We start from the raw sequence: 21430 nt of genomic DNA, 5'->3' as shown, positions 1-21430 counted from the left end.
GTGGCAGTCCTGAGTTGCAGCCATTCATGCAGTTGTTCTCTTCGGTCGAATCATCCAAGCAAAGCCGCCAGCAGGTCGCTTGCCTTCATAACCTGGCACCTGAATCGTGACATCTTTCTGCCACACGTAGCCGTTCTTCTCATATAGTCTCCGACCATAAACGCTAGATTCAACAATAGCATCGTAGCCCAGCTCATCTGCTTTCGCGAGGCCCCATTTAACCAAAGCATCTCCAACTTGCTTTCTTTGATGAGCAGGATCCACCGTCAAAATATCCAACGACACGATCTTCCCCTTTGTAGACTCAATATACGCATTGCGCTCTCGAACGAAAATTTCAGCCATTGTCTTGGCATATCGTGCCTCTTCTTCATCCGGCCAATAGTCACCAGTCCCGCCTTCGAAAGTCCTCGAGGCCGGCAATTTCTCATTGAAAACCAGCCATTTCGCCATTCCCAAGATTTCCCCAGTCTCGGAATCTACGGCTTTGATGTATGTCGTGCAGGGGTCGGTATTCTTGATTTTGAGCATTCGCTCCACGCCTTGCCGTTTTCCCTCCTCGGTCCAGTGGTTTGGCCACATGGCATCCCATACAGGCTCGTTCCGTGCGAATGCTAGAGTCGTGATGTCGAAAATTCTTGACATGTCGGCATCCTCGGCGGGGGCTACAATGATCTTGCTGGTAGTCATGATGGCGACTCCTCCTATTCCAGCCAGCCCAGGCAGTGACTGATGCGTTAGAGATTTTTGTGCTCAGACCGTGCGGAAGAGAACAAGAGGGTTCTTCATATATTCGAGAGACGATACCGTGACACGCATGACTTGCATACTGGCGGCTTGGCATTGCTCATTTTTAATACCTTTCCACGGCAGCACCTCGATGTTTTGGTATACAGTACACGCTCCGACGCGTGTCATGCCCTAGCATGAGGCACGGGCACATAGAACGTCGTGATCCCTGAGTTCGGCGTACATCATGCTGTATACTGTCCGGCCTGACAAAACATTGAAGAGCAGTGGTGATGCCATGTCAATTCTTCCGCTGCTGCTCGAAACGAGAGAACCCCAGCAATTCGGAGTTGCGGGCCGCTTCTGCCGACCTCGGTCGTTGTTCCCCCTGCTTCACCTTCTCTCTCGATATGCCTGCTGGCAACAGCAACGACACGGAGCATCTCAAGCCAGTCGCGTATAGAAGAACTATGGACAAGCTTGCTTCGATCGCTGGTGTCGCTTGTGCCTGCCGTAAGCATGCCAGTACCAGCGAGCTCCTCTGGTCAAAAAGCCTAGTGAGGTAGTTCTACAGTGACGAGGGGAGGGGCACATTGGTAAAGCTGTCGCCGTGACCCGCAGATCATGTTGCCGTCTCCGTTCATCTCATCGAAGAGTGCTGACACCAAAGCCCTCACCAAGTGTCTCTCACAGGTACGAGCGAGGATTCCATAAGACTGCCAAAATGGGCTCAATTGGCGAACCTGAACAGCGCACATATCCTCTCAAACAGCCAAAGAATCACCAAGTTCCCGTGCCTAGATGGTCTTTAAAGTTGCCTCCATCTGTAGATCGAATATACACAATCTACGTTGGAGCACAATGTCATAGAGGCAATACTGCTGCTCGAGAAAGGGCCGAGAAGGTGATTGAAGACATCCTGAACTCCAACTCAACTCCTCCGATCATCGATACATTCCGAGTCACGCATGGCTTCGACTTGGTAGACTCCAGAGTATGGGTCGCATACTGGACCTCAAAAGAAGGCTACCATGCCGCACTCGCCCAACTCAAGCTGACTGATCTCTGGACCGGGCTCGGACAAGACAAAGCAGACGTCGGACTCTGGATCGAGCATTTCGCTGCTCCGGTAGAAAGGCTCGAAACAAATTATGCAAGACTTGACCACAAGCCCGGCCTCGCGCAACTCCCAAACACAGAACAACCACCCCACAACCTGACCGCATACTGGGGCGCAGGACGAGACAGAATCCCAGCCTCAGCCCACGACCTCTTCCCAACCCCCAAAGCCATCAAAACCCCATCCCCACCACCCCAAGGTTTCAATCAACGCCTCACCGGCACAAACTACGACAACATGTGCCACATCCGTTCGGGCCAATGGTGGGAGCAATGCAACGAAACCGAACGCCTCGCCTACGAACAAAACCTCCAAAAAACCCTCATGACCGGAATGCAATACCTCTGGGACCACCCCCTCGAAACCGGAACCCTCGGACTCCGCTTCCTCCAAAACCTCAACTCCCAAGGAGATCTTATCAAAGAAACGTGCGCCTGCGGCTTCCATAAGAACTGGGCCGATTTGGAAAAATGGGCGTCCAGACATGCGAGTCATTTGGCGATTTTTAACGGTTCGATGAGACATGCGAAGATGTTTGGGGAGGAGAGGAAATTCATGACGTGGCATGAGGTTTGGATACTTAAGGAGGGGGAGTGTGGGTTTGAGTATGTGAATTGTCATCCCAAGACGGGGGTGATTGGGTGGGTGGAGATGGAGAGGGAGGATTTGTAGAGTAGAGGAAAGTGGTAAATGAGAGGTCGTGAGAATGCTTGCACGATTCTTTCTACACTACCTCCTCCTCGCGAACCCAAGCGATATCGTAATCGTCATTTCCTTATCACCCCTCAACGACCAAGACTTTCAATCGCATTCTACCCATCATTACCTTTCTTCATACAATAATTCATGACAGATAAAAACGTGATTTCACAAAATATAATTCAACGCTAACATACATGTATCTACTCCGGGAGAATTCGAGAGGAGGATGGGATGAAAATTTTCGGTTGATAGGATAGAATAGCGGTGTCGACAGGGATGGATTGGCGTGGTTCTGGTTCGGAGAGATCGATGTGACCTGATTGATATGAAGGCTGTTCGAGGCGGTGAGCGATCGACGGTTCTGGTGGGTTCTTGATTGTAGTGGCGGCTTCTGATTTTTTTTTTCAATCCTACTTCTCGGAGCCTAGGATTCAAAAGATGGCTGGCGGTGTCCTGAATTGAAGTTAGATTGCACCGAATACGAGGTATTCTTGTTGACCTGTATTCATTTATTGCCCCTGTTAGGCCTTTCTTCGATGTGCTTCCACGCTACTGCGCGCGGAACTCGCACTAGAAACTCCGGTTAATAGTTGACAAGGGAGTCATCTGTCTAACTTCGGGAAGGAATAGTCGAACAGGTAGGTACCAATTTAGTTCGTAATGGAAGCCTGATTTTCATGCCGGCGTACCTAATATACAGCAGCTCAAAGGCATGTACACTCCGCATCCGAGTTTCGCTCATGCCGTTTCATGCTGCGCTCATCCAGCACATCCTAGCTTTTTGTTATGCATATCGTAACGGCTCGACCGTGGAGGCGCGGAGATTGCTAGAGCTTGTCCAGCTTACTCGACGTCGGCCTTGTTCTCGAAGTTCTCGCCCTCGACAAGGTCAGGTATCTCGTCATCATCGTCGTCCTTCTTCTCCTCGCCCTCAGCGCCCTTCTGCAGACTCTGGTAGCTCTCGGCCAACTTGCGAAGAGAGGCTAACGAGTCTGGGCCGAGCTGGTTAAGAATGCCTGGGACAAGTTCGGTGAGCTCCTTGTCCTCGCCGTTACCGTAGATGGCGAAAGTGTTGGCTGGGACGGATGCGTGGACTGGTTGGCAAACGTGTCAGTATCATATTCATCTCCATTACTCTCTCCCGCTATTGCGCAACTCACCCTTTGGCGCAGAGAAATGAATGACGTTTCCGTCAGCCTTGAACATGTTGACTTCTTCAATTGCTTGGATTGGCTGGACGTTCATCTTCTTGAGCGTGGTTTGCAGCTTCTTGTCGTCGGTGCCAGAGCTCTTGTGGACCTTCTTGACCTTTCTTCTCGGCGTGCCCTTGCCTCTGTAGTCACACTTGTCAGATTCATATCACTTTTCCCAGCATCGTGAACGGTTTCGGTTTCGCGGCATTGACTTTGGGGGCTCAGGCGGGCTGGGGCATTTCGGTGAAGTCTAAGTATTGTGTACTGAACATGGCATTGCTTACCCTGCATCACTTCAGTCAGCTCTGTATCGAACGCAACGCCATTTTCCATGCGCTTTGTCGTATTCGTGCGCAGCGCAGCGATACATGTACATACCAATTCGCACGGCATTTTGCATGCGGGCCAGCTTCTCGTGATCCATCTTTTCAGGTGTTTGTCGCGGCCTCAGCCTCGACTATGCGCACACGGAGGAATAGGTCGGTATTACTGCCTCAATTGCTGTCGAATCGGCCAGCACTTTCCTCGACAGTTGTCACGGATGTCAGAGAGATGCTGCGGGAGATGTGTGAGGTCTTGTGCGGAACCTGACGCCGTGTGGGCTTCGGCTTTGACGCCAAGAAAGCACAGACAAAATATCGCTGCCGGCTTTGAAAGCTTCTTCGCGTTAACAACAATACATTCATTAATTGATCATCTATGTACGGAAAAGCTATGAATTTGTCATTCCTATTAGTTCATCTTCTTCAGCTGAGTGTCAAGTTCCTCCTCTGTCCAGTCCCACAGTTGCTTTGCCAGATCTTCCTTCTGTGCATACCAAAAGGAGCCTCCGCTTTCGCGGCCCACTGGCTTCCAGTAATGCGAAGATCTGACCTGGTCCTTTGACGCGGTAGCTGCCCACAGCGAGTTCTTTGCGCCGCCGGGAACATCGAGAGTGAACTTCCTTATAATTGGCAGGAAAGCCCTCATCAATGGATTCGTCTTCTCCTGAGATGCGTACAGATCTGTGATGATGACACCGGGATGCAAACTGGTTGCAGTGATTGCTGGGTATCGCTTCTGGAGCTCTCGTGCGTGGAGAATGTTCGCAAGCTTCGATTGACCATAGCGCTGCCAGGTCAAGTATTTCTCCAACTTGTCTTGATCATAGATGATACCTGGTGCCATCATGTGGCCTTCCGAGCTAACATTGATTACACGAACATCTGCGTTCGGCTGTTCTGCTGTCCTGAGGAGGGTCGGGAGGAGGAGCTTGGTCAGGAGAGCGTGGCCGACATGGTTCGTGCCGAACTGAATCTCGTAGCCATCCTTCGTTTTCGAATACGGCACAGCCATGATACCCGCATTGTTGATGAGCACATCGAGCCTGTTGGATCTCGATTTAAACTCGTCCGCTGCCTGCTTGACCGAGGCAAGAGATGTCAAGTCCATCTGGAGGAAAGTGATCCTGCCATTTGGGACTTGCTTCTTAATGTCCTCAATCGCCGCTTCTGCTTTCGATGGCGTTCGTGCTGCTAGGAATATTTCGTGCGGGTCATGTTTGGCAAGTTGAAGTACCGTTTCCTTTCACATCAATGAGTATGCATGATGCTCACGACGTGCTCAATGTATACGTACCTTTCCAAGACCGGTATTTCCTTGGAGCAGTCAGCACGAATCCTACAAGAAGTGTGCATATGATGAACTCTACCTCCGGTGACGAGGATAACTTTGCCATTCAGCGAAGGAATGTCGCTGTCAGGGTTGAACCCTTTCCCGAAGAGCCACTCAAACATTATTGGCAAGCTGTGCTTCCCTGGAGCCGTGTAGAACTATCACAATGCTGTGCTGTTGACTAGGTTTGGAGCCTCCATCAGCGCGGTCGCAAAATATTATAATAATGACTAGAGTAAACGAAGTAGCTCGGGAAGTCTTTCGTAGCGGCTGCAGTCGGATCAAATAAGCCTTGCTTGTAAGGAGGTTTGACTGCAGTACACGCTGGTAGCGCACGGAACACTAGCGTTACATAGATACATACGAAGCCTCTCCTCTCCTCTGGCGCTGAGTGCTGTTCGTAGAAAGTGTTGAAGTCATTGTTCTGCAAGCTTGCCCACGTCGTACCAGATGTACTTGGCGTTTGTGAGCTATTCTAGGCAATACACGTGCAAAGTCATCCTCCGCCCAACAACACCATCGCCGTGACATTCTGCATGTCCGCCCTTTCACCATGCCAGCAAAGCTCCGTCCGCGAATGCAACCCCGTCACCCGACCGTAGTAGCGTAAGAGCGCTCGCTGGGCCTGGCTGGCCATGTCCAGCAACGACAACGACCCGTCCGACCCCATAGCAGCAGCAGCAGCAAAGGCATCGCCCGCTGCTGATGTCAGCTTTGCCGCAATTGGCGATGGGCAGAATCACCAGAATCAGAATCAGTATGGACACGGAAATGCACACGGCCATGGACACGCCGAGTCAAGCTCGCAGGCCGAGTCGAGGAGCTCAAGCGCAAAGAGAAGCAGTCACAGCATCAGCGACAGATTGGCCCGAGTTGCGGATAAGGCTACTGAGAAGAGATCGCAAGGAAACGAAACGCCCCACAAGGCAGGAAACACAGCTCATAACGGCACACCGCATCGATCGAGAAAGAGTGGCGGCTTCTTGCTCGAGACAGTGCTTGGCAATGGCCATCTGCGACGAGCAGACACCTCGGCGAAGAAGGGCAAGGGCAGCGAACAGAATGGCAACGTCCAGCTAGATCATAGCAGATACACCCGAAGTCGTGCCTCTGGAGAGTCCTCCCAACGAAGCTCGCCTCTTTCGAAAGATGTGTCCGTGGAAGGTGGCAGCAATGCTGGATCTAGCACGGGTCAGAACCCAATACCAGGCGCCATGGATCCGGCGCAGTTGGTGCAGATGGCACTGAACTTGAGCGAGAGTCGCAAGCGGCATGCGAGTAGCACTCTTCCCCTGCCCATCTCTCCTGCTGGCGGCGGCAGACGTGTTGTGTCCGCACTGGACTCTGGATATGGCACTCTTCAACCAGCGTCGTGTAGCGGGAGGCGGAGTCGTCTCAGCGATGGCATGGCGGATACTTCTTCTCCGTACCAGCGACATGGCACTCTCCATGATGGGCCCGGTGATCTGGGAGCAATGACTTCTGACAATGTGATGTATTCTTTTTCACCAGCGACATTGTCGCGAGCAGAGAACGCGAGGCGGTATTTTGAGCTTGCCGCAGAGCATAGACGATTGTTGGATTACCTGCCTCCCTTGAAGCTCGATGCAACCGCACCTGGCAATTACACAATGCAGGCGACGAGCAGTCCTGGAAGTGCTCACTATCAAATGACCCGCGTGGCATCCTATTCGAACAACAAGCACAGACTGGGCCGAGCATACAACCCCCTGCAAGCATTACGAAATAGACGTCTTCGAAACATATCCCGGCGACCTCTTACAGCACCGCCAGATACCTGGCAGGAGACTGATCGCATTAAGCGATGGATTGACCGAGTCGAGGTTGCTTCTCAAGATGCCTCGTATCGCCCGGGAAATGATCAAGTACGACTACCTGCCTTCTCGGGTGAGCTAGAGTCCAGCCCAGCTATTGCCGGTAGACCAGACATAGCCCATCGCCATCGTAGGACGGACACGGCCACCTCTGTAATCACAAGGCCAGAGAATGGCTGGACAATTGAACCCGCGGAATTGCTTGCAGATACCTACTGGACCGAACGAGACGACAACAAAACCGTCATCGAAGACAGGCACGGAAACCGCATCTTCCCCAGCAGAGTCCGACCGAGCGTAGAAATGCCACGAAAGAGCAAGGAGTCGGAGCGGGTCTTCGACCTGGGAACAGACCGAGATAGGCAGAACCGTGTTGAAGAACCTGAAGCTGAGGATAAGAAGCGGAAGAAGCATAAGCACACGCTACCAATACCGGGACGTCTGCGACGAAACCATAGCAGTCGATCAAGTAGTGTATCTACGGCATCTAGCGAGGAAGGCCGCAAACCGCCACCGCTAAGATTCGGCGATGATCAAGGCGGTGACGAGAATGTAGGTCCGCTTGAACGGCACATGCGGAGCATGATTGCGAATGAGGAGCGAGGGGAGATGCCATCACCTGAGCTTGTGTCGCCAGACTATTGGGATTCGAAGCACACGCCATTCCCCAATTATCGCGCAAGCATGGATCGAGGCCACCGTCAGTCTGTTGCCCACGGCAAGCTATCTGTGGAAATGTCGCAGGGTCATCCGCGTTCGAGGTCCACCGAAGGAAGATTGACCTCTATCGACCACGGGCCCTCTTCAATGGACGAACTAGTCTCTGGTAGTCCGGCGTCTCCAGTGATCCCAGGATTCGTCCAAACGATGGATTCAGGGATCTCCTCAAGAGATGCCAAACGGAACTCGACTTCGCAGCAGAAATCAAAGGGATTAAAGCTTCCCTCATTACGATCTCGTAGCAAGGAGCGGAACAATATCGAACGCACAGACTTCGCCATGAACTATGGACCACAGCTTTCTCCCGTCATGAGTGAAAATACAACCTTCGAGTTCCCGCCTCGATCCAGTCTCGACTCAGCACGACCTGCTCCCTTCAGGCGGCTCAAGACAGCGGATAGCAATGCAAGTAGCTTGAAGCGCACCGATACTACCACGACGGCCGCGGACTCTTCTGCCAAAGACTCTTCTACGACATCTTTTGGACGTCGTTTCCTTAAAGGTGGTAGAGTAGGCGAGTTGGTACGCAATGAGTCCTCGCGATTCGGCGACCGATTCAGAAGTCGTGAAGGTGTCAATCAAGAGATGTCCAATGTGCCTTCGGACATGTCAGACGCAGATGACGACATGACATTCAAACGCCGACACACTGGTGATGAAGTCGACACAGACAGCCAGATCAGTCCTCGTGCATCGTTTGAACGTGATCGACAGCGGCCAAGATATTTCACTTCGAATCTCCCCTCTTTCAAATCACCTGCGGGACGTGGCAGTCGACCTGCACAGACTCCCTTATCCGAAGACAGTGATCCCTTTGAAAAGCTTCGACCAATGCCAGCACGGAAAGGCCATTCTAAACGACCAGTACCACCGCTTATTCAGCTTCCCGATGATGGCAATGCCTCTGAGCCCGAGATGTCACCGGACAAGTCTCGAAACTATCTGGGCATTAGTCAATGCGAGCGTCGTACGTCCGTGTCTCAGAATAATCTCACGAGGATCAACACAGCGGAGACCACCTCCACTGTGCCAGCGAGGAGAGTTGGAGACATGCCAATGTCTGGTTTGGCACACGTAGACGCCAAACGACATTGGAGTATCTCTGACCATGGACACCCGGAGAAGGCCAATAAGGTCACTGCGCGTGACATTGCACGGGTTCGCGCGCTTCTTCTTGCCTCCGGTATCAAGGCGCACGAAATTCACAAGATTGGAAGTGCCACTCGAGAGAGACCTCTACCCCTGATTGCCAAAGCTTATCAATCGGCGGGAAAAGAGATTCAGAATGTTCCACGCTGCCAAGAGCACCTAGTCGCAGCACGCATGCTCTCTCAGACGCTCGACGAATCGACTCAAGCATTCGAAAAGACGCTGCGCCGCTTCCAGTCCGACACTGCCAAGAAACTCAGCACACGTTTAGAGGACCTCTCACATAGGGCAGCCGATCAGCTCACCAAACTGGTGCACGAAACATCGGATGAGGCCGACGCATTCAACGTCGAGCTTACGACGAAGCTGCCCCAAGACGTGAAACGAGTAGACGATGCCGTCGAAGATATGTTCAGGCAACGAAGGCGACAATTCAGACTTATCATCAACACCGGATTCAAGCTTCTAGAATGGCTACTTTTGGGTATCATGTGGTGGGTCTGGTTCGTCGTGGTCGTCTTCAACACTTTTCGAAGGATTTTGGTGGGCATTATCGGAGTGCTCAAGTGGTTGTTCTCTTTCTAGACTGTTTCTTCTTTGCTTTTGTGTTGAAATGACTTTTTTTGATACTTCTCGAGATACCCTGATGGTTTTGGGCGTAGACTGGATAAACAACACCAGAAGAGAATTGGAACTCACGGATCGAGCTGTGATAGAGTGCTTCCATATTGCATTCACGTATCTTCTTATATTGTCAGAATTACTCGTATTATACTCAAAACTATCGATTCAGAGATGAAGTTGAGGCAGCCTACAGTGAGCTGTACTAGGTAAAGATCTTGAAGATGTAGGAAAATAAGTCTCCTTCACACATGCGTGATTTGATCACAGCGGACGGAGTGCTTGTAGGAAGGAGAAGGGGAAAAAGATCGAGTGCTCAGCTTGCTTCATGGAGTCAGGCTGCGAGAGGAAAACGGGAATTTCGAGAAGCTGAGGTGATTTTTCATCCGGCCTTTGCCTTTCCAACCACTAAACACTCTGGCGGTTACTGTATGGTAGACCCCAAAGTCCTTCTCCTCAGCCCTGTTTCATTGAAGACTCCCTGGGTGAAATATCTGCGAATATCACATCACATCCATTCATCTTTCCGTTTACCTTTTCACCCTTGCTCTGTGTTACCTTATTCGGGCGGATCATGATGCAACCTACATGTATACAACAACATTGGGTGTCTAGTTTGGAGATGTAAATCGAATCAAGTCGTCCATTGAAGACCAATAATGTAGATAAATAATAAATTTAACACGATAAATGCACGATCCCACCACCCTCCCATCTCAACCATTAATTCAATTCCCCTTTCCTTTCCCATCCCTTCTCCTATCTCACCCCCCCCCCCCCCCCCCTCAACACACTCCGCATTCCCACCAAAATACCCCAGCACATAAACCAACTCCTCCGGTAAATTCAACCGAAAATTGAACGTAAAACAATTGTGCTCTTCGTCTCGAGAGATGTATAGGTGAATGCCAAGCAAGGTACGGGTCCTCCTCTCTGTATGCATTGTGCTTTGCAGTCGAGTGCGCTGGAGGCGGTGATGAGGCCGTCTTGTTGGCGGTTGGGGGCTCCGGCGTAGATGCAGGTTGGTGTTGGGGGTGTGCTGCTTGTTGTGGAGGGGGTTGTGGAGGGGTTGGTTGATGGGGTTGTTGAGGGAGTGGTTGAGGGAGTGGTTGAAGGAGTGGTTGAAGGAGTGGTTGAAGGAGTGGTTGAAGGAGTGGTTGAAGGAGTGGTTGAAGGAGGGGTCGATGGAGTGGTCGATGGAGTAGTTGATGGTGTCGTCGATGGAGTGGTGCTGGGAGTGGTGCTGGGAGTTGTTGATGGCGTGGTTGGGCATTCGTGGCTGGCGGAGGTTTGACAGTTCTGCTGGCTGTATGCAGTTCCGCGATTTGTATGAGGACCTGGTCTGGCCACTTTCCTCCTCATATTGTCGTCCACATCCCGCTATTGTTGTCCTATTGTCGTTGCAGCATTATAGAGACCGAGAATGGCGGATGGATCATGGATACTCGGCTTTGGCCTAGATCAAAGCAAGTCTCCCTCCTATATAACGCCTCAAAAGATCCACTTGACGAGATTTAACGGCTTGGCCGCCGGACATACCGTTGTTGAGATTGTATTTCTGCTTATAGCAATCTTGGCATCGTACAAGTGTAGTCAGCTTTTATATTAGCTTCGCAAGCGTGCATGAAGCGCAGACACTCCCCTTTTGAAGATGATCTAGATCTCCTGTAATAATGTTTGCCAAAATAATCAAATCGAAGATCTCGTTCAACTGTTCGTGTGTGGTGTTCGTCTCCTTTCGGCTAAGGAAGTTGACAAGGCTGAGAGGCGATTGTGGTCATCGAAGACATCCTCATGCGGTCTGTGTAGTATGAGCCACTACTTCTGGCTAAGGAGTTTATTAGCGCCGAGAGTCCTCATGACCTTGGGGTGGCATTTCCGCTACAATTAGAGAGCGATGGAGTATTCGACATATGTGGACCGCATCGTTCTCAGCTGCATCTAATTCTTGGATTATCGGATTCACGAAAAACATTTCACTCTCGTCAGTCGCGCAACTAGTATTGCATACATTACGGTCTCCCATTGCTCGAAGGAAAGAAGTTTGGAAAGGCACACTCTGTAGTTGATGTTTGATCGCCAGTGCAGCATCACTGGAAGATGTGAAAACGCATGGTCACTCTTCACCGATCGTTCCTCTCACTCCAGCGCTGGGTGTGCGCCAAGCGTTTGGACCCAAACTTCCAGGTCGATTTTGATCCGAGACGTGAAGAGGACTTCTCACGTTAGGCATCTCGTAGGTCAGATTCGGAGGGTCATATTGCTCTGGTTCTGGTGGAGGCGGATAGAAAGGTTGCGCTTGGGGCGGTGGAGGATAGTATGGTTGCTGCTGAGGAAGGCCTTCTCTCAAGTGCTGTGCCTGCCACTGATTCTGCTGCACTGGAGGAGATCCAGCTGGGGTGTGAGACCAGCTGTCGTGAGTTCCGTTGCTGATGTCTCTCTTGTGGGCAGCATGGTACTGCTGCGCTGCGATGCTATCAGGCGCCTCGGCCATAGGCGCTTGTTGCATCTCCTTATCCTTCGCTTTGCGTCTGCGACGAAGGCAGAATAGAACCATGCCGATGACCAAAGCAAGTCCCAGGACGCCTCCAACAACGCCACCTGCGATAGCTCCGGCATTGGAGCTGGCAGTCTTCTTCGCTCCCGGCGCCGAAGTCGCCGTGGGAATATCACGAGTAGCAGGACGAGTGCTGGTCGTTGCCTTGAGCTGAAACAATCTGGATAGATCGGAGTTGGAAAAGCCTGTCGTAGCAGGTGTGGCCACTGTTGCGCCACCAGTACTACTACCGCCTATTACAGCTGTGAGATTTGGAGGCAGAGTATAGTCGGTAAGATTCGGCAGGAACTGATACCATGGGACATGGTCTCTATCGTTCGATCCCAGGTTCAAATTATGCATGCCCCATACTGAAGCAGCGTCGCAAGGTGTGTATGATGCATTCGACCACCAGCCACCCATGATTATCATCTGTCCATGATTGATCACGTCGCAAGTTAGGGAGTGGTGACTCCCGCCATAGTTAGATGGGTATAGTAAGGTCCAGGTAAATGATGGAATGGACAGGATCCAAGCATCGCCAAAGCTTTCGTTGCCTTGATCTTCGGGTTGAAGGCCGCCAAAGAAGTAAATGTTGTACGATGATGTATCATTCGGCCAACTCACGCCGCCGCAGAAGCGTCGTCGCATTGCTGGTGTCTCCCCGCTGGTCTGCTGTTGATAGAACTTGTCTGAAGCGATGTCGTATAGATATATCGTGTCCATGGGAATGCCGCTCGTGTCGCCTGAAGAATTTTGTTGTATGCCACCAAAATACACCAGCATGCCAGAATCCCCAGCCGGGATGTAGAACATGCCTCCTTCTGCGCGTGGCGTGTCATCCCAGAACGCATGTTTGTTGAACGTATTGTGTACCAGGTCGTAAGATAGGAAGGTGTTTTGCATGGCAGCATTTGCATCTCCGGATATCGTCGCGTTGCTACTCCACCCTCCGTAGTAGTACGCAATGCCTTGATTCTGATCGACAGTGCTTGCACCGTATGATGGAGGATCGATGCCGGAAGTCGTGGTATCATTGGTGCTCCATTGATCTGACAATGTATCATACCAGTAAATATTGTTGAAGCTCAACGGCACTGACTGCGCAGTGGCATTCCTGTACTCGCCTGTGGTCAATGAGCAAATGCTGAACATAGTTTGTACCATGTCCTGACTGACCGCCAAACAGGAAGAACTTCCTGTTCACCTCGTCTGCCCAAATCGCGCCTCCAACAAGCGACGGAATATTGGTGTCTTTTGACAGGTTTGCGTATTCCTGAGGGAAGTGATCTTCGTTCACTGAACTAATATCGGCGTAGATGAGCTGTGTGTTTGTATAATTGACAGTGTCCGGCGTGATAACGCCATCATAGTCGTAGTTGATGTACCCTCCGTCGATGTAGAGCTTGTTGTCGATGACAGTAGTGCGATGAGAATGACGGCGACAAAAGTGATTGATCTGATCCATGCCTTGACCCTGAGCGTGAGTGATGTAGAGTAGGTAGACCAGTATCACATTTGCATTGATTCGAGCCATGGTTACAAACTGATACGGTAGCACGAAAGGATGAAGCGGAACGGGAGTGAGCAGAGAAGTGGGACCTACCTGACATTTCAGCCCTCACGGTAGCCATTGTCACGTTCTCGCAAGGCTGAGAATGAGTTTCTCCGCTACCTGTTTTGGCCCCACGAGGCGTCAAGTTGCGTCCCGATCGGCGAGACTGGCCTTCGGAGCTGCAAGCCTTACTGCAGGACGGAAGTGTTGACATTACCATTGGATCGTGTTATTGGATCCACGTTCCACAGCTCTCATCATCGAGGTCATAAGGCCTCTTTTTCGGAGATCGCTACGGGACGAGTGTTGTTGGCGATAGTTCTGTCCAGACTTTCGCCTATGATGGAGTCGAAATTGCCGAGATGTAGATACATGATCAGGATGTGTAGGATAGCCATTTGGCGTGCTTGCGTGCTCCAACTCGAGAGCGGTGTGCTGTTCTTCCAAATTGAACCACTTGTGCAGATCTCATGCCTGCGGCCCCAATGTTGACGATGAGGCCCGGGTCCAGACAGTGCTCATGCATGCATCTCAACTCAAATCGATCCCGTTTTGGCTGAGTCAAGCGAGGGAATGCAGGAGTTCGCAGAGGCTGATCATAGTGCTCTATACTGAATAGTACAGAGCCTTTAGTCGTTCAATGGCGAGAGAAGCTTGAGTATGTATCGTTAGAAGGTGAGGGTGAGGGTGAGGAGGAGGGATGTATCCTCTCCGGGATGGAGCTGCTTGGTCTCAGCGCGCAGACCACTCCATCGGCTGGCTAATAATTCGTTCCTTATGCTGCCTGGCTATGTTACAGCCTAAGAATTCTATAGGCGTAGAATGCCTATAGATTATAGTGTTGAATAAAATTTGCTGGCAAATCTAGCAGTAAGATTTATTAGTGTTATAGAGGTTAAAAGGGTTTAAAATACTTTTATAATTTATATTCTAATAACTACTATAAATACTAAAAATCGGGACGTTTAGTAGTTAATATATATATAAGTTTATTAACTAAGTTAATTTCCTCTAGTTACCCTATACCTAATATTTGTTTTAAAAAATATAGGTGTTATAATTTTTTAAACTTGAAATCTATACTAAGGAATTGTTTTTAGTATACGATCGCTATATATTAAAGTTTACTATAGAAATAAAGGTTTTTTAGTTTAGAATTTTTCTAAAAAAACATTTACACTCGGTAAATAAGCCTCATACTACTGCATTTATATAGAAGTCTCACTCTTACACCGCTATGGACATTGGTCCCCGAATGGGAATAGCGGTACCTTGGCAGTCTGTGCCCTGAGACTACGAGCTGCTAATGCTCGATATCGAACACGAGCTTCATAAAACCACAGTGCTGTCAGAGAAATGTTCATATGCCGGCCTTGTGCTAGGCGTATGCTCGGCCACCGCGGCTACCACGGCAATGCTCGCGATTACAATGCTGCCGTAGCGGCGCTCAATGGCCTGCAGAGCAACTTTTCTATAGTCGATGCCATCAAGAAAGCTGGACCCGGCTGGAACAAGCGTGCCATACCAGAGATGCTCAGCTGGGTGCGGCGGATAGGATATGAGGTGTGCGCTGTCAAAGGATCATAGCGGGATTGCACAAGGTCTGACAGTAGGTATTAGCCGTCCGATTTCGATCGTCTTAACCCCATACACATCGCAGGCACCAAGGGCAAAGGCTCAACCTCTTCCTTCATCTCCTCGATCCTCGCGCAGTATCTGCCGACGAAGAAGAGCATACATGCAGAAAGATTGCCCTCTGCAATCGGTCTTTACACATCACCGCATCTGCGATTCGTTCGCGAGAGGATCAAGATCAATAATGAGCCTATATCAGAAGAGCTGTTCGCCCGTTGCTTCTGGGAGATCTGGGATCGACTAGAAGCATCACAGCCGAAAGGCTTGGACTCGGGCGCGAGAGGGATAGACGGCAAGCCTGTCTATTTCCACTTTCTCACATTGATGGCCTTGCATTGCTATCTTAAAGAGTCGGTAGGGACAGCAGTAATCGAGTGTGGCATTGGAGGGGAATATGATACAACCAATATCCTGTCAAAGCCATCGGTTACAGGCGTCACCAGCTTGGGGATCGATCATGTCGCACTGCTCGGCGATACTATCGACCAGATAGCGTGGCACAAAGCCGGCATTTTCAAAGAAGGTGTCCCAGCCTTCACGGTTCCCCAGCCAGAGCAGGCGCTTAAAGTGCTGCGAGAGCGATCGAAGGAGCGGAGGACAGAGCTGCATGTTGTGTCTGTTCACAAAGCCCTTCAATCGATCCAGCTTGGTCTTCACGGTGGCTTCCAGAAGCTCAATGCCTCTCTAGCCATCGCAATATCAGCACTCCACCTTAGTCGTCTTGGCTTCACTGGATTACCAGACCCTTATAACCCAGAAGCTGAGCTGCCTCGGGAGTTCATGACTGGGCTTGAGACGACAAAACTCGGGGGTCGGTGCGATCAGCGACCAGATGCAAAACTCGCAGCACTTACTTGGTACGTTGATGGCGGCCATACTTTGGAGAGTATTGAAGTCGCTGGCCAGTGGTTTGCCGAGAGGACTGCGAAGTGCGAGGCAGACGGCGGCCAGCGCATTCTTCTCTTCAACCAACAGACGCGGGATGCATCTTCACTGGCGAGACGCCTCCACAACACGCTGGCTGGCGCACTGAAAGATGCCCATCCATTCAGGCATGCGATTTTCTGTTCCAACACAACGTACAGGAATGCTGGCTACAAAGCAGACCTGGTCTCAATGAACACCAGCAAAGACGATGTCGACAGTCTGCGTGTGCAAAAAGAACTTGCAGCTGCCTACAATGCTATTGATCCTCGGGCAAAGATTCACGTCGTCAGCACGATTGAGGAAGCCATTGCTCGAGCTCGCGAACTGGCTACCACTCCGAAAACGCAGGTCCTTGCCACCGGCAGCTTGCATCTGGTCGGCGGTGTGATTGAAGTTCTGGAAAGCGAAGCAGAGAGCTCTGGAGAATGAGAAGCGTAGCCTCAGGCCATCTCAAGTCACGCCAAGGATTCTGTCGCGCCGTGATGAAAGTGGAGATCTGAGTCGAGCCGAGCCGGTGTGGTACAATACGCCATAAGCAGGTAAAAAGGTAAACATGCCCGCGGATCGAGAGCAAGTGTCTACTGAAGGTGATACTATGGTCTCGAATCTGATTGCAAGCCCCTGCTGGAAGTGTCGAGCAGTATGAGACAAGACGAAAAGCGGTGGACAGTGTTTATCTTGGAGCAAGAGATGAGGATACCGATGAACACGAGCCAGAATCACCATGGGAGAGGATAACAGAACCGGTATCTCTTTGCACCAATATCTCACAATACTTGAAGCCAAGTATTGTGAGGTTGTTGATGAGGAATTAATATTAAGAGGTGATGATGGATGTAATAAGACATGATGGCTATAGACTGCCGGAGGAATTTCAAATGACCACAAATGACCAACGCTGCTATGCTCTTCCTTCCTGCTCTTCAGTATTCAGCTGTGTGATGACTTTCGCCAAACTTGCTACGGGAATAATGAATTGGTTGACTGTCTGGTCCACTCCGCAACAGTCTACAAATGCCATGAATGCTCATAGAGGAAGGACTTCATTTGAATTAGGGAATGTAGGTGGACCAAACTTTTTCATGATCTTTTCAGCAATTGCAAAGATCTGTCCTTGCCGCTTGTTGACCTCAGGCTTGTATTCCTCTTTGATCTTCCGATAGTCTCGTGTCGGTGGTGAGTAACCAAATTCTGCAGGTGCCATAGGTCCGCAAGCAACCGACCATCGACGAAAGGTGAATGGCCGCGACATGCTCGGCAAGCCTGGCTGCTCTTGTTCTGACGGATCAATGTCAATACTCGTCGTATATGATCGTGTGGGTCGAATTAATTGCACGGCCTCTTGCTCATACAGCAAGGAATTTCGCTGAGCTCGGTCGTTTGTAATCCTGTGAGCTGCAAAAGCTTCCGCGGCGAGCTCCGTCTTCAGCACTGTGGAGAACACAAGGCCTGTCGTGCCAATGACACCTACCACTGCCATCGAATTGTCTTTACAGCCGGGATATTCGTGCTTCAAATACTCTCGTAACAGCTGGTCTCGAAGCATGAACGCTTCCCTACGACAACCCAACTTCCGTTTTGCAATTGCGATAAGCATCCCGCATTTGTGTCGGGGCCCTGTACCCAAGGGGAGGTGCTCGAAAATGTCCTGGAGAGTGTCAACTGCCTCCTCAAATTTGTCATCCCGTATGAGACCATCAGCCCAGCGACAGGACGCGTTGACAAATTCCTCATGAGTCCGGCCATACACCCTCGAATACGCTGTTGTCAAGTATCGCCAGATATCGATAGCTGCGTTCGTCTGACCTTTCCGTTCCAAGATCTGAGCAACGTTGGACCGAGCCACCAGAAGATCGTTATGATTTTGACTAAGGACGCTCTGCTGAGCAGATAGAGTAACCCATGAAAGCAGATCATGCTCAGAATATCGTCTTTGACGTGACAAAGAAATAGCCAAAGTATAAAACCCATAGAGAAGGGACTTATGGCTGTAGTCCAGCATTCGAGAAATGTTGAGTGCGCAATTCATCATTAAAATTTCTGCTTGGAGTCCGCGGCCCAGCACACTCAGTATGTCAGCAAGATTCATCGTTGCGAACAGTTTTTCAAGATAATTGGTACCCTGAACCACACGGAGCCTTTTCAGAATGTCGACACCGATGGCTCTCGCATCCTCGAGCTTCCCCATGTCTTGCAGACAAAACATCTTGTTAGTCATAGCATTCAGCGTGACAATGTGATTTGCTCCCAGATCTCTCCGCGATACTCTCAGTACATCGTCGACGAAGTCTGCAGCTTTGTTGAAGTGACCAAATCTTCTGTGCACTCTCGAAAGCATTCTCTTGATCGTCATTGTGTTTGCATGCTCAGCCCCCAAGACGGCGGTGCTACGTTCCAAGGTATCGGTGCCCAGATCCAGCGCTTCCTGTAGTCTACCTTCTTCAAAATAATATCTGATGAGATTGTGAACAGCTATCATGGTGCCTCCTTTTTCACTGCCATAGAGATGAATTATTTCATTGACGACAAATTCTTGAAGCTCAATCGCCTCCTCGTGACGCCCATTGATGTTTCGATAAGAGGCAAGTCGATGCATAAGGCTTGCTAGGTGCCGTCGCGATGCTGTAGGCATCTCTCGCAAGCTCTGTATCAGAACAGCTGCCACATGAGCATCTAGAAACTGACATGTGGCCCAATTCTCATATTCCGAGCTGTCACGCGGATATGTTCTTTGAAGTAAGTGAAGAGCTTCAAGAAGCCACCAGTCTGAACGACCTTGACGAGGCTCCCTGCCCGCCCACGATCTCAATGCAATTTGTACAAGTCTGTGCATGTGCACTGTCTCTTTGCTAGCATCGAGAGATAGTATGGAAAACCCAGTCAGAATCTCGATGTCGTCCTCCCAGCCAGAATCTTGCGGGCCTAGGATCCAGAGGGGTATGCCGTCTTTGTCCAGCCAGCACAGAGTATACAGGAGCTCTGCTGCAGATGGTCGATCTGCAATAATCTGATGTAGTGAGACAGCCCAAGTTTGAAAAACGGGATTAGGCAATTCATTAAGTGTGCGCCGAAAATCTGTGAAGCTCTCACCAAGTAATCGCTCCTCGTTAGTTCGGAGGCCCTCCAGATAGCCAGCTACACTGGACAGCTGTCGACGACTGATGTACGCCATTGCTTGTATGATTGCCAGCGGAATACAGTCCAGCTCCTCGGCCAGTCGGCAAGCGGACTCGAACGTGCAGGCTCGACCATGCGGATTCTTCTGAAGTATCAACTGAGCAGCATCGTCAGTCGACAATGCTTCTACGTTCAGGATGTGTTTATCATTGTCGCCGACCAGCGTCATGCCGGCTTGGAAGACTCGGGAGGTAATTAGTACTGCACAGCCAATCTTCTGTGGGATGTATGGCGCGATTGTATCAGATGATGTGCTTGTATGGGCCACCAGGATACGCTCATCGTCAGCGTTGTCTAAAATCAGCAGCCACTGTCCACTGGCCGCACTATCCAGCCAATTCGCCACAAGCTGCATTTTGTTGGCTTTAGGATCGTCCGCGCCTCGGATTTGCAACTGCGATGCAAGAGCGCTGTAATCGCTTTCAAACCCCTGGTATGTGCTCGTGCGGATCCAAAAAATGTGAACATCTGAGCGTTGGTCTTTCAGGCGATACGCATATTCGATGGCAATTTGTGATTTTCCGATTCCGCCAAGGCCTATGAGTGCTAGGCGAGTATGTCTCTCGGGAACGAACAGGCGTGAGACAATGTCAGCGATCTCGGTCTCTCGCCCGACAAAGTCATCGTCACGGTCATATGGCAAGGTGTTCAGGATTTCCCGAGGCGCTGACGATGGTCTTTAGCCTTGAAGTCGAACACACACTTTTGCACTGGTTACTGACCGTCGGCTTGAATCTGGGTCAGTGTCACAAGCTGGTTGACCTCATGCGGCGCGACGTTTCGTAAAAGTTCTTTCGCGTACGCTGCTGCAGCCGCGGCAGCGTAGGGTTGCCATCTCTTGTTCTTGTGAGAGTCGCAGTAGTCGCAAATGCCACGAATGACCAGGCATGGAAAGTAGTTGATCAACCCGGCGGCTTCCATCTCGAAGCAAACAATGTCGTGCTTCTCAGCTATGCGATCGCGTTGGTTCGCATCCTTCATGACTTGATTTCCTGAAGCAATTGTTCCGTAATGTATCTTGCTCCTTCTTGCTGGCCGAAGTGTTCGATCGATCTCTTGTTCCGCATCGCAGTCCTTGCATGTCGGAGCTTTTTCAGGGTGTTTGTAGTGTGGTTTGAAGAGCCTATCAGGGGCGTCTGGCATGCCGGCGTACTCAGGAAGTTCACCCTTAAAATTCTCAAATGTCCTGAGATACTCGCCAAATTTGGATCGAGTCGGTAATGCAGACTTTACTTTGCCTACTGCAGACATTAGAGCTTGAGGAGGGAGATTTAGACTGCCAGTCTCTTGGAACTCTTCGTCTTGTATCGCCTTGCCAAAGTCATACTGGATAACACCGCCCGTGCGTTTGACCGAATCAGGACGACTAATCACAACGTCCCCAAGTCGAACATCATGCTCTTCACTCCAAACTCCACCTCCCACTCCGACGAGAAGAGCGAAGCGGAGGTTCGTAAAGAGCAGTCGCATCTCGTTCGCGACATGCGCAGCAGAAGTCATCCCCATTTGTGAATCCGGCAAACAGCCCATCACGACACCGTGCCCGTGGATTCTGCCATAGACGTACTGGTATGTAGCATTCGGCAGAACCGGACCTTCCTCGAACTCTTCATCGAGCAGCAATCTTGACGCCTGCCATTCCGGCACTGGCAGAGCGCATATCCATCCCACTGTATAGTCCGACGCACGGGTAGGATCGAACATTTATATGGTCGGCTGTGGTGTATGGGGCTTGCATGTAGTTCTATTGGTTTCGAGTGAGTTCTCGTAAAAGAGCAAAAGATATAGAAATCCGGTGTGTGGTGAAAAGAAGATGACCTCTCAGGACGGCTGGAGGTTGTAAAGTGCCCTAAACGCCTTTAGTGGCTCGCATGCAGG

General features: G+C 50.6%; 10 protein-coding genes across 10 annotated transcripts; 4 read left to right on the top strand and 6 right to left on the bottom strand.

The window, feature by feature from the left end:
* Positions 1–24: 24 nt before the first annotated feature.
* Positions 25–690, bottom strand: MYCFIDRAFT_26280 (uncharacterized protein; the record flags this gene model as incomplete). Its single annotated transcript, XM_007921553.1, has 1 exon — positions 25–690. One exon carries the CDS (start codon positions 688–690, stop codon positions 25–27), a length of 666 nt encoding a protein of 221 aa, XP_007919744.1.
* A 763-nt stretch (positions 691–1453) lies between these two features.
* Positions 1454–2521, top strand: MYCFIDRAFT_26081 (uncharacterized protein; the record flags this gene model as incomplete). Its single annotated transcript, XM_007921537.1, has 1 exon — positions 1454–2521. One exon carries the CDS (start codon positions 1454–1456, stop codon positions 2519–2521), a length of 1068 nt encoding a protein of 355 aa, XP_007919728.1.
* A 661-nt stretch (positions 2522–3182) lies between these two features.
* Positions 3183–4304, bottom strand: MYCFIDRAFT_213693 (uncharacterized protein). Its single transcript, XM_007923900.1, has 3 exons — positions 4123–4304; positions 3712–3885; positions 3183–3645 (listed from the first exon to the last, which is right to left on the bottom strand). Exons 1-3 carry the CDS (start codon positions 4166–4168, stop codon positions 3395–3397), a joined length of 471 nt encoding a protein of 156 aa, XP_007922091.1. The 5' UTR covers positions 4169–4304; the 3' UTR covers positions 3183–3394.
* Positions 4305–4476: 172 nt separating this feature from the next.
* Positions 4477–5519, bottom strand: MYCFIDRAFT_28033 (uncharacterized protein; the record flags this gene model as incomplete). The annotated part of the gene is made up of 3 exons (XM_007921656.1): positions 4477–5307; positions 5362–5381; positions 5435–5519. 3 exons carry the CDS (start codon positions 5517–5519, stop codon positions 4477–4479), a joined length of 936 nt encoding a protein of 311 aa, XP_007919847.1.
* A 429-nt stretch (positions 5520–5948) lies between these two features.
* MYCFIDRAFT_86386 (uncharacterized protein) lies at positions 5949–9817 on the top strand. The gene has a single exon (XM_007922488.1). The coding sequence runs from the start codon at positions 6033–6035 to the stop codon at positions 9684–9686; it is 3654 nt and encodes a 1217-aa protein (XP_007920679.1). The 5' UTR covers positions 5949–6032; the 3' UTR covers positions 9687–9817.
* A 464-nt stretch (positions 9818–10281) lies between these two features.
* Positions 10282–10995, bottom strand: MYCFIDRAFT_193398 (uncharacterized protein; the record flags this gene model as incomplete). The annotated part of the gene is made up of 2 exons (XM_007923899.1): positions 10282–10306; positions 10517–10995. The coding sequence occupies 2 exons, from the start codon at positions 10993–10995 to the stop codon at positions 10282–10284; spliced, it is 504 nt and encodes a 167-aa protein (XP_007922090.1).
* An 843-nt stretch (positions 10996–11838) lies between these two features.
* On the bottom strand, positions 11839–13795 carry MYCFIDRAFT_26780 (uncharacterized protein; the record flags this gene model as incomplete). The annotated part of the gene is made up of 2 exons (XM_007921587.1): positions 11839–13385; positions 13438–13795. The coding sequence occupies 2 exons, from the start codon at positions 13793–13795 to the stop codon at positions 11839–11841; spliced, it is 1905 nt and encodes a 634-aa protein (XP_007919778.1).
* Positions 13796–13825: 30 nt separating this feature from the next.
* MYCFIDRAFT_170943 (uncharacterized protein) lies at positions 13826–14577 on the top strand (the record flags this gene model as incomplete). Its single annotated transcript, XM_007923898.1, has 8 exons — positions 13826–13853; positions 13877–13893; positions 13922–14116; positions 14143–14160; positions 14203–14243; positions 14279–14373; positions 14403–14414; positions 14462–14577. 8 exons carry the CDS (start codon positions 13826–13828, stop codon positions 14575–14577), a joined length of 522 nt encoding a protein of 173 aa, XP_007922089.1.
* A 622-nt stretch (positions 14578–15199) lies between these two features.
* MYCFIDRAFT_126772 (uncharacterized protein) lies at positions 15200–16804 on the top strand (the record flags this gene model as incomplete). Its single annotated transcript, XM_007923897.1, has 2 exons — positions 15200–15376; positions 15434–16804. 2 exons carry the CDS (start codon positions 15200–15202, stop codon positions 16802–16804), a joined length of 1548 nt encoding a protein of 515 aa, XP_007922088.1.
* Positions 16805–18164: 1360 nt separating this feature from the next.
* Positions 18165–21232, bottom strand: MYCFIDRAFT_20209 (uncharacterized protein; the record flags this gene model as incomplete). Its single annotated transcript, XM_007921477.1, has 4 exons — positions 18165–19450; positions 19517–20229; positions 20252–20280; positions 20330–21232. Coding segments are annotated over 4 exons (2931 nt in total), but the record flags the coding sequence as incomplete, so codon positions are not given.
* Positions 21233–21430: the final 198 nt, after the last annotated feature.

This window comes from Pseudocercospora fijiensis, assembly GCF_000340215.1.
Source record: "Pseudocercospora fijiensis CIRAD86 unplaced genomic scaffold MYCFIscaffold_1, whole genome shotgun sequence".
NCBI lineage: Eukaryota > Fungi > Ascomycota > Dothideomycetes > Mycosphaerellales > Mycosphaerellaceae > Pseudocercospora > Pseudocercospora fijiensis.
This window is presented reverse-complemented; position numbering and strand designations above follow the sequence as displayed.

Bases quoted from the DNA above. Each gene is read 5' to 3' on its own strand.
- MYCFIDRAFT_213693 (XM_007923900.1), bottom strand. From the start codon at position 4,168: ATGGATCACGAGAAGCTGGCCCGCATGCAAAATGCCGTGCGAATTG. The intron at 3,886-4,122 runs GTATGTACATGT...AGTGTGACTACA, and splicing joins GCAAAATGCCGTGCGAATTG to GAGGCAAGGGCACGCCGAGA. The intron at 3,646-3,711 runs GTGAGTTGCGCA...TTTGCCAACCAG, and splicing joins TCATTTCTCTGCGCCAAAGG to TCCACGCATCCGTCCCAGCC.
- MYCFIDRAFT_86386 (XM_007922488.1), top strand. From the start codon at position 6,033: ATGTCCAGCAACGACAACGACCCGTCCGACCCCATAGCAGCAGCAGCA.